Here is a 16,239-nt window from a genome sequence, read left to right on the forward strand (position 1 = left end):
TGTAAAAAAAAGAAAAGAAAAAAAAATCCACAAAACTCAATACCAGGAAGACAAACCATCTAATTAAAAAATGGACAAAGGACCTGAATAGACACTACTCCAAAAAGGACATACAAATGGCCAAAATGTATATGAAAAAATGCTCAACATCACTAATCATTAGAGAAATGCAAATTAAAACCACAATGAGATATCAACTCACACCTGCCAAAATGGGTTTCATTAACAAATCAACAAATAGCAAATGTTGCCAAGAGTGTGGGAAAAAGGGAACCCTCCTGCACTGCCTGTAATAGTGCAGCCTCTGTGGAAAACAGTATAACATTTCCTCAACAAATTAAAAATGGAATTGCCTTATGACCTAGCTATCCCACTTCTAGGAATATATCCTAAGAATCTCAAAACACTAATTTGAAAGAAGATATGCACCCCCATGTTTATTGCAGCATTGTTTACAAGCTCTAAGATCTGAAAATATTTCAAGTGTTCATCAGTGGATGAGTGGATAAAAAGCTTGGTACATTTATACAATGGAATACTATGCAGCTGTGAAAAAGAAGGAAATCTTACCTTTTGCAGCAGCATGGATAGACCTGGAGTTTATTTTGCAAGGGAAATAAGCCAAGCAAAGAAAGACAAATTCTATATGATCTCATTTATATGTGAAATCTAATGAACACAATGAACTGAGGAACAAAATAGAAACAGAGGCAGGGTTACAGGGAACAGATGGACAGCTGTCAGAAGGAAGGGAAAGAGGACTGGATCAAAGAAAGTGAAGGGATTAGCCAAAAACATGTATATATAACACATATAGAGAGAGCAGAGTAGCAATAGCCAGAGGGAAAGGGGGTGGAAGTAGGGGAGTGGGGCAAAGAGGGGTAATGCGGTTGGAAAGAGTTTGCATGGGACATGAGGCAGCAAAATGCAGGGTGTAGAGAGTGTTATTTTGAGTGGGGCACTCGAAACCATGTCAACACAATAAATTAAAAAATTTAAAGTGAATAATATTACCTACACCTAAAGGAACTAGAAAAAGAACAACAAACTAAGTCCAAAGTGAGTAGAAAGAAGGAAATGATAAAATCAGAGCAGAAATAAACAAAATAGAGCCAAAAAATATATGCATCCCATGTTCACTGAAGCATTACTCACAATACTCAAGATGTAGAAACAACCTAAGTGTCCACCTGCAGATGAATGGATCAAGAAGATGCTGTATATATATATACAAAAGAATATTATTCATCCATTACAAGGAAATCTTGCCATTTGTGAAAATACAGATGGATCTTGAGGTTACTATGCTAAGTGAAGTAAGTCAGACAGAGAAAGAAAAATATTGTATATCGCTTGTTTGTAAATTCTAAAGAAGTTGAACTCACAGAAAAAAAGAACAGATTTGTGATTGCCCAGGAGTGTGAGATATGGGAAGTAGAAAAATGTTTGTCAAAAATTACAAACTTTTGAGGCCCTGGCCAGTTGGCTCAGCGGTAGAGCATCGGCCTGGCGTGCGGGGGACCCGGGTTCGATTCCCAGCCAGGGCACATAGAAGAAGTGCCCATTTGCTTCTCCACCCCCCCTTCCTCTCTCTCTCTTCCCCTCCTGCAGCCAAGGCTCCATTGGAGCAAAGATGGCCCCGGTGCTGGGGATGGCTCCTTGGCCTCTGCCCCAGGTGCTAGAGTGGCTCTGGTCAAGGCAGAGCGATGCCCCGGAGGGGCAGAGCATCGCCCCCTGGTGGGCAGAGCATCACCCCCTGGTGGGCAGAGTGTCACCCCTGGTGGGCGTGCTGGGTGGATCCCGGTCAGGCGCATGCGGGAGTCTGTCTGACTGTCTCTCCCCATTTCCAGCTTCAGAAAAAAAAAAATTACAAACTTTGTCCTGCCTGCGACGGCTCCATGAGTTTGTTTCTCACCGGTTTTGTTTTGTTTTTTCCTCACTGATGTGCCAGCGTCAGTTCTTGTAATTCTTTTCCTGTGTGTTTCACCGCTTTTCCTGCCACTGTGCTGTAAAAGAGCTTTGGAGGTTAACAAAGGAAGAGACAGAAGATGGCAGTGGACTAAGCGGATGCACAGACGCCCAGCTCTCACCACTAAACTGGAATACAAATCAATTTAGGAAAAATCAGCATGAAAAACCAACTCTGGACTACAAGAACAGCTCTGAAAAACCAAGGAGCAAAGAAGAAGCCACAACAAACTTGGTAGAGAGCACCTGAATCTACCCTGCTTATAAGAATGGAGGGGGGGTGAGGCTGAGAGCCCAGAGGGGATCTCACTCCAGAGAAAAGGGGCAGAAAATACTGCTCACAGCCACTTGCCTGGCAACCAGGGAGCAAGGTGTGTTGAAAAGAGCAGCTTATCTCCCAAGTGGGAAGGAAAGAGAGAAGGACAGACTGTGAGGGGATAAAGAATGCAGGAGACAGGCCCTGACCGGTTGGCTCAGTGGTAGAGAGTCGGCCTGGCGTGCGGGGGACCTGGGTTCAATTCCCGGCCAGGGCAAATAGGAGAAGCACCCATTTGCTTCTCCACCCCCCTTTCCTCTCTGTCTCTCTCTTCCCCTCCCGCAGCTGAGGCTCCATTGGAGCAAGGATGGCCCGGGCGCTGGGGATGGCTCCTTGGCCTCTGCCCCAGGCGCTACAGTGGCTCTGGTCACGGCAGAGCAACACCCCGGAGGGGCAGAGCATTGCCCCCTGGTTGGCAGAGCATCGCCCCTGGTGGGCGTGCCGGGTGGATCCCGCTCGGGCGCATGTGGGAGTCTGTCTGACTGTCTCTCCCCGTTTCCAGCTTCAGAAAAATACAAAAAAAAAAAAAAAAAGAATGCAGGAGACGACCTAAAGAAAAAGCTGGCTCATTTGTGCTGGAGGCAGCCATAGTTGGGGAAGGACTGATCCTTCCCCGCAAAACAGTACTGAATTGTTTCTGGATCAGAGATCTCCAGATACCTCTCCAATCAGCGCAACAAGACACATCTGAAAACAAAAAGTGGGGAGTAGGGGCAGTAACTCAGGTCTCCATGGAGATCTGAGATACACCTCCCCTACTGAAGCTGAGAAAACACCCTGCCCCCAGAGAGATTAGTTGGTGGAAGAGGCCTTCAGAGTCTCAGGTTACACGCATCTCATTCCTGGATACAGTTTCAAGGAAGAACCCTGCTGAGATCAGTAAACAAGACTATCACCTGTTAAGAAAACAAATCAAGACTTCAAAGCTGCCCAAATCCAAAAGCGGATTGCAAATAATAGCTCATACCAACCCAAGAAGATCTAGAAATAACACAACTGAAACCTGGAGGCAGACAACACCAAGCCTAGACTCAACCATGCCTATAAGCAAAACACCCAAACACAGACATAATGAGAAGACAAAAAAATGCAATCCAAATGAAACCACAAGAGAAACCTTCAGGAAATTAACTGAGTGATATGGAAATAATCAAACTTCCAGATGCGGAGTTCAAAATAATGATTGTAAGGATGCTTAGGGATCTTAGAACAACAATGGATGGTCATTATGAACACCTAAATAAAGAAATAGCAAGTATAAAAAAGAATCAGTCAGAGATGACAAATACAATATCAGAAATAAAGACCAAAATGGAAGGAATTAAAAACAGGACACATAAAGCCTAGGATCGAATCAGTGAGTTGGAGAACAACTGGAATGAAGGCATAAAAGCAGAGAAGAAAAAAGAAAAGAGACTCAAAAAGTCTGAAGAAACTCTTAGAGAGCTCTGTGACAACATGAAGAGAAATAACATCTGCATCATAGGGGTTCCTGAAGAAGAAGAAAAAGAACAAAGGGATAGAGACTTTGTTCAATCATATCATAGCTGAAAACTTCCCTAAATTAATGCAGGAGAAACTCTCACAAGTTCAAGAAGCACAGAGGACTCCATTAAAGAGAAACTCAAAAAAACCTACACCAAGACACATCATAATTAAAATACCAAAGCTAAGCAATTAGAGAAAATATTAAAAGCTGCAAGAAAAAAAAAAAGCTATCACCTACAAAGGAGCCCCCATAAGGATGACATCTGATTTCTCAACAGAAACACTTGAGGCCAGAAGGGAATGGCAAGAAATATTCAAAGTAATGCAGAACAAGAACCTACAACCAAGACTACTTTATCCAGCAAGGCTATCATTTAAAATCAAAGGAGAAATAAAAAGCTTCGCAGACAAAAAACAACTCAAGGAATTCATTACAACTAAACCACTGCTGCAGGAAATGTTAAAGGGCCTGTTGTAAACAGATCAAAGTGGGAAAAGAATATAGCAAAAAAGGAATACAGCTTTAAAGAATAAAATGGGCCTGACCTGTGGTGGCACAGTGGATAAAGCGTCGACCTGGAAATGCTGAGGTCACTGGTTCGAAACCCTGGGTTTGCCTGGTCAAGGTACATATGGGAGTTGATGCTTCCTGCTCCTCCCCCATCTCTCTCTCTCTCTCTCTCTCTTTCTCTCTCTCTCTCCTCTCTAAAATGAATAAAATTTAAAAAAAGAATAAAATGGTAATAAACAACTACATATCTATAATAACCTTAAATGTAAATGGATTAAATGACCCAATCAAAAGACAAAAGGTAGCTGCATGGATAAGAAAACAGGACCCAGACATATGCTGTCTACAAGAGACACACCTTAGAACAAAAGATACACATAAATTGAAGGTAAAAGGATGGAAAAAAACATTTCATGGAAATGGAAATGAAAAAAAAATCTGTGGTAGCAATACTTGTATAAGACAAATTGGACTTTAAAACAAAGGATATAGTAAGAGATAAAGAAGGCCACTACATAATGATAAAGGGAGCAATCCAACAGGAAGATATAACTATTATAAATATCTATGCACCTAATATAGGAGCACCTAAATATATAAAGCAGACTTTGATGGATTTAAAGGGCGAGATCAACAGCAATACTATAATAGTAGGGGATTTCAATACCCTACTAACATCACTAGGTAGATCGTCAAGAAAGAAAATTAACAGAGAAACAGCAGACTTATTGGACACACTAGATCAACTCGATTTAGTAGATGTCTTCAGAATCTTTCACCCTAAAGCAGCAGAATATACATTCTTTTCAAGTGTTCATGGTACATTCTCTAGGATAGACCACATATTAGGGCACAAAAGTGGTCTCAACAAAGTTAAGAAGATTGAAATCATATCAAGCACTTTCTCCGATCACAATGGCATGAAACTAGAAATGAACTACAACAGAAAAGCTCAAAAATTCTCAAACACATTGAAACTAAATAGCAGGTTGTTAAATAATGAATGGATTAAGAATGAGATCAAAGAAGAAATAAAAAAATTCCTAGAAACGAATGACAATGAGAATACAACAACTCAAAATTTATGGGACACAGCAAAAGCAGTACTGAGAGGGAAGTTCATAGCACTGCAGGCACACTTTAAGAAGCTAGAAAAAGCTCAAATAAACCACTTAACCCTGCATCTAAAAGAACTAGAAAAAGAACAGCAAGTAAAGCCCAAGTGTAGTAGAAGGAAGGAAATAATAAGGATCAGAGCAGAAATAAATGACATAGAGGCTAAAGAAACAATACAGAGGATCAATGAAACTAGGAGCGGGTTCTTTGAAAAGGTAAACAAGATTGATGAACCTTTAATTAGAATCACCAAGAAAAGGAGAGCGAGGACTCAAATAAATAAAATTAGAAATGAAAATGGAGAAATAGCAACTGACACAACAGAAATACAAAATATTGTAAGAAAATACTATGAAGAACGGTATGCCAAAAAACTAGACAACCTAGATGAAATGGACAAATTCCTTGAAACATACAATCTTCCAAAAATCAATCTGGAAGAATCAGAAAACCTAAACAGACCGATTACACCAAATGAGATCAAAACAGTTGTCAAAAAACTCCCAAAAAAGAAAAGTCTATGGCCTGGTGGCTTCACAACTGAATTCTACCAAATAGTCAAAGAACTAACTCCTATCCTTCTCAAACTATTTCAAAAAATTCAAGAGGAAGGAAGACTTCCAAACTCCTTTTATGAGGCGAGCATAATTCTGATTACAAAACCAGGCAAAGACAACACAAAGAAAGAAAATTACAGGTCAATATATCTGATGAATATAGATGCTAAAATCCTCAACAAAATATTAGCAAACCGGATCCAGCAATATATGGAAAAAATCATACACCATGATCAAGTGGGATTTATTCTGGGGAGGCAAGGCTGGTACAATATTCGTAAATCAATCAATGTGATTCATCACATAAACAAAAAGAAGGAGAAAAACCATATGATAATTTTAATAGATGCAGAAAAAGCATTTGATAAAATCCAGAACCCATTCATGATCAAAACTCTCAGCAAAGTGGGAATACAGAAAACATACCTCAACATGATAAAAGCCATCTATGAAAAACCCACAGCCAACATCATACTCAATGAGCAAAAATTAAAAGCAATCCCCTTAAGATCAGGAACAAGGCAGGGGTGCCCCCTTCCACCACTCTTATTTAACATAGTCCTGGAAGTCCTAGCTACAGCAATCAGACAAGAAGAAGAAATAAAAGGCATGTAAGTTGGAAAAGAAGAAGTTAAACTATCATTATTTGCAGATGATATGATATTGTATATAGAAAACCCTAAAGTCTCAGTCAAAAAACTACTGGACCTGAAAAATGAATTCAGCAAAGTGGCAGGATATAAAATCAATACTCAAAAATCAGAGACATTTTTATATACCAACAATGAACAGTCAGAAAGAGAAATTAAGGAAACAATCCCCTTCACTATTACAACCAAAAAAATAAAGTACCTAGGAGTAAACTTAACAAAGGAGACTAAAGACTTGTACTTGGAAAATTACAAAGCATTGACAAAAGAAACCAAGGAAGATACAAACAAGTGGAAGCATATACCAGGCTCATGGTTAGGAAGAATAAACATCATTAAAATGTCTATATTACCCAAAGCAATCTATAAATTCAATGCAATACCAATTAAAATACCAATGACATCCTTCAAAGATATAGATCACATATTCCAAAAATTTATATGGAACCAAAAGAGGACACGAATAGCCTCAGCAATCTTAAAAAAGAAGAATAAAGCGGGAGGGATCACACTTCTGGATATCAAGTTATACTACAAGGCCATTGTACTCAAAACAGCCTAGTACTGGCATAAGAACAGGCATATAGATCAATGGAACAGAACAGAACCCAGAAATAAACCCACAGCTCTATGGACAACTGATATTTGACAAAGGAGGTAAGGAAATACAATGGAGTAAAGACAGCCTCTTTAACAAATGGTGTTGGGAAAATTGGACAGCTACCTGCAAAAAAATGAAACTAGATCACCAGTTTACACCACTCACAAAAATAAACTCAAAATGGATAAAAGACTTTTAAATGTAGGCCGTGAAACCATAAGCATCTTAGAAGAAAACATAGGCAATAAGCTCTCAGACATCTCTTGGAGCAATATATTTGCTGATTTGTCTCCACAGGCAAGTGAAATAAAAGACAGGATAAACAAATGGGACTGTGTCAAACTAAAAAGCTTTTGCACAGCTAAAGACAATAAAAACAGAATAAAAAGACAAACTACACAATGGGAGAACATATTTAACAATACATCTGATAAGGGGTTAATAACCAAAATTTATAAAGAACTTGTAAATCTCAATACCAGGAAGACAAACAATCCAATCAAAAAATGGCAAAAGAAATGAATAGACACTTCTCCAAAGAGGATCTACAGATGGCCAATAGGCATATGAAAAAATGCTCAACATCACTAATCATTAGAGAAATGCAAATTAAAACCACAATGAGATATCACCTCACACCAGCCAGAATGGAGCTCATCAACAAAACAACACAGAATAAGTGCTGGCGAGGATGTGGAGAAAAGGGAACCCTCCTGCACTGCTGGTGGGAATGCAGACTGGTGCAGCCACTGTGGAAAACAGTATGGAGATTCCTCAAAAAACTGAAAATCGAACTGCCTTTTGACCCAGCTATCCCACTTTTAGGAATATACCCCAAGAACACCATAGAACGGCTCCAAAAGGAGAAATGCACCCCCATGTTTGTGGCAGCATTGTTCACAATAGCGAAGATCTGGAAACAGCCCAAGTATCCGTTAGAGAACGAGTGGATTAAAAAGCTTTGGTACATATATAACTATGGAATACTACTCAGCCATAAGAAATGATGACATCGAGTCATTTACAATAACATGAATGGACCTCGATAACATTATATGGAGTGAAATAAGTAAATCAGAAAAAACTAAGAACTATATGAATCCATACATAGATGGGACATAAAAATGAGACTCAGAGACATGAACAAGAATGTGATGGCAATGGAGGTGGGGGGGTAGGGGCGAAGGGACGAGGAAGGAGAGAAGGGGTGGGGGAGGGGAGAGGCACAAAGAAAACCAGATAGAAGGTGACAGACGACAATTTGACTTTGGGGGAGGGGTATACAGCACAATCAAATGTCAAAATAATCTAAAGATGTTTTCTCTCAACATATGTAGCCTGATTTATCAATGTCACTGCATTAAATTTAATAATAAAAATAAATAAATAAATAAATAAATAAATAAAATAGTACAAACTTTCAGTTACAAAATGAATAAATTTGGGGGATCTAATATACATCATGGTGATTGTTGTCAACAACATTGTTTTATATAAAGTTGCAAAAAGAGTACATCTTCGATATCTCACCACAAAAGTGAAATGTGAGGTGATGGAGGTGTCAGCTGATGCTATGGTGGTGATTAATTTGCAATTTATATATGTGTGTCAAATACACTGTAGATCTTAAACACAGACACTGTTATATGTCATTAATATCTGAATAAATCTAGAAAAAACTTCTTAAATTAAAAAAGAAGAGTACAGTGAAGTACAGATGTTATACGAAGAAGAACTGGAGACATGGGCTGGGTGCCAGCTGGCCATTCTCCCCAGTGTACACTGCTCCAGCGCACCAGCCTCCCTGCTCTCCTACTGTGACAAACACACTGCCACCTCTTGTTCCTAGCGCTAGCTGTTTCTTCTGCCTAAAATCCCTTTTATCTTCTTGGTTTGTCCCCTCATTTTTTTAAGCTTCTTCTCAAATGCTACTGTCTCTGTTAAACTTTCCTTAAAACATTATTTATAAAAGTCCAAGTCTTGCCCATTTCCAATCCATCCTACTCCTATGCTTCACTTATTTCAAATAAAGATTAATTCACTTGTTCACTAACTGTTTATTTTTCTGTTGTTCTTCACCCCCAATTGAATTGTTCTAGGTAAGTAGAATTTTTTTTCAAGTTTGATTATTCTGCTATAATCCTAGTATCCATTAAGTACTCTATAAACATTATTGAACAACCTATACCAATCTTAGCGCTTAAAATATAATTTTTCTAATGGCTATCATAAAATTGTAACAGAAATGTCTCAAAATCACAAATTTGAGAATATCAGTTGGTAAAGAATTGTTTCTCTTTCTTCAAGATAAATACAGGGAATCTAATGGTCCATCTTCTTATTGCAGCTATTACAACAAACTCTATTACTATTTAATGATTCCCCAGGAACCTTTTGCAATGTCTGGTTAGTAGAAGCACAAGAGAAGATAAGAAACTAGTTCTGTTAAGTGCATTGTTCCTCAGGGAAGGGCAAAACATGGGATTTCATTATAGAGTAATAAAATCCAAAGACTATCCCATTTGTTGAACAAATACTTAAATTATCAGGGGAGAGGGTCCTGAATCTCAAAAGGCCATGATGCAAGGAAATACATTTAGATAATACCTTCATCTAGGCTTTCATCTTTACTATAAATATGAGTTTCAATCTGGGGAGAAAAACATTTTTTAAATTTATTCTTTACAATTCATGGAAGGTTACAAACTGGATCATCCAGTTCTCCAGAAGTCCTTCACATGCTTTAAACTCTGTGGGGTAATATTTTATCCATCCTCTCTGACTTTTCTTCTCAGCATGTATCCAAAGAGTGAGTTAAAACTTTGCATGCGTTATTATGAGTGATGACTTTTCTGCATAAATGGATTTACTGGAAAGCACTTCTTGCTCTGAAAATGTAAATATCTGGTTAAAATAAAATTCAGAAAGAAAAGTTTGAAAATATTAATTTTTCTCACTTCTCCAAATCTTGGGAAATACAATTATGTAATTTTCTTATCCCTTTTAAATATTAATGAGTATTGTTTACAAAGAGGCTTAGGAATTTTGTGTGAAATGTGTAACTGATAAATTTCTGAAGGTAGACTTATTATCAATATTAGAATCAATTTTGTTACTAGTTCAATAGAGAAAATATGACAAATCTCTGATACCACTCATAACTCTCTGACATATATTTCTCTTAATTAAATATAGCACTACTGTAATGTGTCTTGTTTTAATGTGAAATAACTCTTCCTTAAATGGCAAAACCATTCGGTATCTGTATGCTGTTTCTTGCATTTATAGGCTCTTCTTTGAATTATGACCTTATAAAGTTTGTATTTCCAAGAAGTACTGTAACAGGAAACCAAAATAGGGTGAGTATTGACCCTAATTTCATATAACAATTATCGGTGAAAATGACTAAGATTGCCTGACTTGTGGTGGCGCAGTGGATAAAGCATCAACCTGAAATGGGGAGGTTGCAGGTTCAAAACCCTGGGCTTGCCTGATCAAGGCATGTATGAGGAGCAGCTACTATGAGTTAATGCTTTCTGCTTCTCCCCCCTCTTTCTCTCCTATCTAAAAAATCAATAAATAAAATAATTTTTTAATTGAAAATGACTAAGATTGCACAGAGTAGGACCCAGCAAGGTATCAGAAGACAGGTCAGTGTGAAAGACAACAATTAAATGAGTTTAAAAAATTAAGTCAAATGAGTTATAAAGATAGCAACTAAGACCTCTGTGCAGCTAAGTGAGTGTTTTTCTCAATGAAAGCAGCAGAATAATTTGTGGGCATCTCATCAGTTAAGGAATGTTTGAAACATTTCTATCAATTGCCTCTTACATTAATATTAATATTATGCTTTCTCTCTCTTTGCTTCTGTATATGTACTATATATAGAATCTCACTGTATGTATTTAAGTATATTTTAAATGTTCTAGCAAATGGCCAAGATTCATTAGCTCTGTAGTTTGTTGTCTCTGGACAAGATGACATTTATTGTTTTTCAGATACTATATGACAACCTCAGCTAAGAAAAATCAAACAATTATTCTGCATAAAATAAATCTTAAATAATTTTTTTAATCTTACTCTGCAATCACAACAGATCAAAGGGAATCAATGTCTTCCAGGACAACACACACACACACACACACACACACACACATCCTCTTATAATTTGAGAAATTCTGGTGCCTGCCTTCCATTATCACCTATATGATGTGATTACTGTGAGAAACAAATAGATTGAATTACCACATTGCATTCAGACTTGATGCGATCTACCTTGCCCCAAGAGCAATGAGGATACATAAATGGCAGTTCTTCCACTTTAGATTGCAAACATGCTAGCCAAGAATAGGCTCTAAGAAACCAAGATGTATAAAATATTTAATTGAGTAACAATAAACTGGGAACCAGGGGAAAGCAGGAATGAGTGAAGCAAGGCATTCCATGTTTCAAGGTTGTCTCAAAAAAACGCCTAGAATGGGTGTAAAAATGTATCGGAGGTATGTGTAAAAAGAGAAAAAAAAGACCAAACATAGAAAGTCACTATGAAAGTAATATGGAAATGCCATGCACATAAATCTAAAAATTTTTCTCTCCTTCACAACATTTTTTGGAGCAACACTGGCCAATCCTGATCACATTCAGTAATCCAGTCAGAGCAGTGTTCTCTCTAAATCAGATGCCTTCAGTGGCACATTTAGTTCTCACATTCACAAGAGACTGCATCAAAATTTTCAACCTCTAATTTTAGGTGTCAAAGTGTAAGGATCTTTCCCACATGTGAAGCTGAATCCAACAGCTGGATATAGAGAAAACCTGTCTTTTATACCAAACATGTGTTGAGTATGATCAGATATTATACCATTTATGTTGGACCCAGAAAAGCCCTTTGGGTCATCACTTTAACAATGCCAATAACAAGCACAAAAGGGAGTATTCATTGTGTCCTTTCGCTGTATCTCAGTGAGACATAACCTTTTGAAGTGTCTTAATGTAACTAGTATTTCATTTGGTATTATCAATATTACTAACTATAATAAATTACTTTTGCATACTGCTTTAGAAAGAAATTTTACATATACAGATTTAAATATATGATAATCTATATAGTGAACAGATGAAGTAGACAAAAGTTCAGTGACATACTCAAAATTACAAATTTTGTATTATCACATAATCCAGTATCCTGACCTGGTTTAATGAATGCCCCAATGCATTTTTTTTACTTATTTGTATTTTATCAAAATAAAATCATACTCTTGGGGAACAGATTGTAATGATCACAATTTTGTTGCTTTAACAGAAACCTCACTATGCTGGGGGGAGGTGGAGAAGGGTATGGGGGAATAAATAGTGATGGAGGAAGACGGGACTCAGCAGAGATGAGTGGTGGTGAAACACAATATGGTGCACAGAGATGTGATGTAAAATTAGGCACCTGAAACCTGTATAATTATGTTAACCACTGTCACCCAATAAACACAATTTAAAAAAAGAAAGAAAAAGAGAAACCTCATTGTTTATTTCAAAAATTATAAAGAAATTTGGTATTTTCAAGAACCATGCTCTACTAAAGTACAATAACCAGGGAGAGGGGTGGCTAAAGGGTGTAGAGAGGGACATTTATGGATCTTGATAACATTATACTGAGTGGCCTGACCAGGCAGTGGTGCAGTGGGTAGAGCGTCGAACTGGGTATGCGGAAGACTCAAGTTCGAGACCCCGAGGTTGCCAGCTTGAGCGCGGGCTCATCTGGTTTGAGCAAAGCTCACCAGCTTGGACCCAAGGTCGCTGGCTTGAGCAAGAGGTTACTCAGTCTGCTGAAGGCCTGCGGTTAAGGCACATATGAAAAAGCAATCAATGAACAACTAAGGTGTCGCAACAAAAAACTGATGATTGATGCTTCTCATCTCTCTCCATTCCCGTCTGTCTATCCCTCTCTCTGACTCTCTCTGTCTCTGAAAAAAAAAATTACACTGAGTGAAATAAGTAAATCAGAAAAAACAAGAACTATATGATTCCATACATAGATGAGACAAGAAAATGAGACACTGAGGTCACCGGTTCAAAACCCTGGGCTTGCCTGGTCAAGGCACATATGGGAGTTGATGCTTCCAGCTCCTCCCCCCTTCTCTCTCTCTCTCTCTCTCTCTCTCTCTCTCTCTCCCTCTCCTCTTTAAAAATGAATATATAAAAATAAAAAATAAAAAAAAAGAAAATGAGACACATGGACAAGAGTGTGGTGGTTACCAGGGGGAGGGGAAGGGAGGAGAGGAAAGGTGGGTGATACAACATAATCAACAGTTCAAATGCTATAGAAACGTTTACCTAAAACCTTTGTACTCTTATTGAGCAATGTCACCCTGTTAAAGTTAATTTTCTAAATAAAATTTAAAAATTAAAAAAAAAAGTACACTAACCAATGTCATCTCCATGTCTTCCAGACTAATGAATGTATCCAGCAGAGAAACCAATTCTGTGAGTCACTTTATCCTCATGGGCTTTCCCTCAAGCCCAGAAATGCAGCTCCTCTACTTTGGGCTCTTCTCAGTAGCCTATACCTTGACCCTGATGGGGAACTCAGCCATTGCTTGTGCTGTGAGGTGGGACCGACGCCTTCACACCCCCATGTACATCTTCTTAGGTAATTTCTCTTTCCTGGAAATATGTTATGTTACCACAACCATTCCTAACATGTTGGTCAATTTTCTTTCCACAAGCAAGTCCATCTCCTTTGTGAGTTGTTTTGCACAGTTCTACTTCTTCTTCTCTTTAGGGTGTGATGAGGGCTTCTTCCTTTGCATCATGGCTTTTGACAGGTACCTTGCCATCTGCCGTCCTCTTCATTACCCACGCATCATGACTAAACAGCTATACACTGGCCTCCTCATCTTTGGATGGTCGTGTGGATTCATCCTCTTCCTAACCCCAGTTGTTCTCATTTCACGGTTGCCCTATTGTGGCCCAAATATCATCAATCATTTTTTTTGTGATCCTGTCCCATTGATGATGCTGTCCTGTGCAGAAGATACCACAACACAGTTCATTTACTCTACTTTCAATTCTGTTTTTATAACTGGAACATTTCTCTTTATTCTTTGCTCCTATGCTCTGGTGATTTTGGCTGTGTTACGAATGCCCACAGCAGCAAGCAAGTACAGGGCTTTCTCCACATGTGCTTCTCATCTGGCTGTGGTGATCTTGTTTTTTGGATCTGTTATGGTGATGTATGTTGGTCCTACATCTGAACACCCAGTGGAAGTGCAGAAAATTGTGACCTTATTTTATTCTGTGATAACACCCCTCTGCAATCCTCTAATTTATAGCTTCAGGAACAAAGAGATGAAGGCTGCCCTAAAAAAATGTCTTTGGCACAGAAATACCTATTTATAAAACATAAATCAGAAGTAATAGTAAATCAAGTTCCATCACAGCTTATCTTAATAAAATATAAGCAATATCGTTTTCTAGAAAATTTAATAGTTTTGGATAGGAAACAATAAAACCTGTTGTCACCTTAACTGTCACTCACTACATGATGGGTTAGTCTTGAGAAATAAAATTGAACTCCTTTATATAACTGAGTTTTTGAAAGTATAAATAAACTTTGTATTTCAAAACTGAAGCTACATAAAAGGATGTAACCTAGGTTATAACTTTGTTTTGGGATTAACATTGTAAACAAATTTTTCTTCACTAAGAGTTACTGACTAAAAGGAAGGATTTCTATATTAAATAAGTCTAACTTTGCAGATATGACCTTATCAGTAACCTCCAAAGAATGATAATTTTTAATCTAAGGGTTTAAAAATAAACTAATAGATCCAGATGAATATTAAATAAGTCACCCCTCAGTATCAAAGAGGAATTGGTTCTAGCACCCACCTTCCTCACCCCCACCCCTGCAAATACCAAAGTCTATGCAATTGTTCAAGTCCCTATGTGAAATTGTGTGCTATTTGCATATAACCTGCACACATCTTAACATATACTTTAAATCAGTGGTTTCCAACATTTTTACACCTGGGGGCCAGTGAAAATAGGAGAATTAGTTTGGGCACAACTAACACAGAAATCACCTGAGCATAAGCAAATTTGACTGAAATCATTGGGTCTATAATCTTCATACAACATCAGGGTGGTAAACTCACAGAGAAGCACAAGTTTCTGGCAGACCAGTCCTCAACAGGCAGTCTCTACATTATCTATATAGCCATGTGCTGCATGAAAACATTTTTGTCAATAATGGACTGTACATAAAATGGTGGTCCCATAAGACTATAATGAGCTTTAAAAAATAACTATTATTTAGTGATATTGTAGCTATTGCAATGCCAAAACAAAATTTACTACTCACATGTTTTGGTGATGCTAGTATAAACAAGCCTACTGCCCTGTCAGTCATATAAAGGTATACCACATACAATTATGTACATTATATAATACTTGATAAAGATATTAAATAAGCCCTGGCCAATTTGCTCAGTGGTAGAGCAACAGTCCAGCATGTGGATGTCCCAGGTTTGATTCTGGTCAGAGCACACTGGAGAAGCCACCATCTGCTTCTCCACCCCTTCTCCTTCCCTCTCCCCCCACCCCTGCCCCGCAGCCATGGCTCAACTGATTCGAGTGTACCAGCCCAGGTATTGAGGATGGCTTTGTGGAGGCTCTGCCTCAGGCACTAAAAGTAGCTCAGTTGCAAGCATGGTCCCCAAATGAGCAGAGCATCAGCTCCAGACGGAGGTTGCTGGATGGATCTCCGTCAAGGCAAATGCAGGATTCTGTCTATCTCCCCTCCTCTCACTTGGAAAAAAAGAGAAAAAAATTAAATGACTGTACTACTGTTTTGTGTATTTGCTATACTATACTTTTTACCATTACTTTGGAGTGTAGTTTCTACTTATAAAAAATTTAGCTGTAAAACAGTAGGTTGTATTCTGCCATCAGTCTCATATATCTGTTTACTAAGTCTTGATTGGACCATTTTCGCTTGTGATTTATTTACTCTTGTGTTGTTTTATATAGTAACATGC

At 38.1% G+C, this 16,239-nt stretch overlaps 1 protein-coding gene across 1 annotated transcript; it reads left to right on the top strand.

The window, feature by feature from the left end:
- Positions 1-10,511: 10,511 nt before the first annotated feature.
- On the top strand, positions 10,512-14,599 carry LOC136335479 (olfactory receptor 11G2-like). Its single transcript, XM_066276703.1, has 2 exons — positions 10,512-10,566; positions 13,651-14,599. Exon 2 carries the CDS (start codon positions 13,655-13,657, stop codon positions 14,597-14,599), a length of 945 nt encoding a protein of 314 aa, XP_066132800.1. The 5' UTR covers positions 10,512-10,566; positions 13,651-13,654.
- The last annotated feature ends 1,640 nt before the right edge of the window (positions 14,600-16,239 follow it).

Source organism: Saccopteryx bilineata, chromosome 4 (genome assembly GCF_036850765.1).
Source record: "Saccopteryx bilineata isolate mSacBil1 chromosome 4, mSacBil1_pri_phased_curated, whole genome shotgun sequence".
Lineage (NCBI taxonomy): Eukaryota > Metazoa > Chordata > Mammalia > Chiroptera > Emballonuridae > Saccopteryx > Saccopteryx bilineata.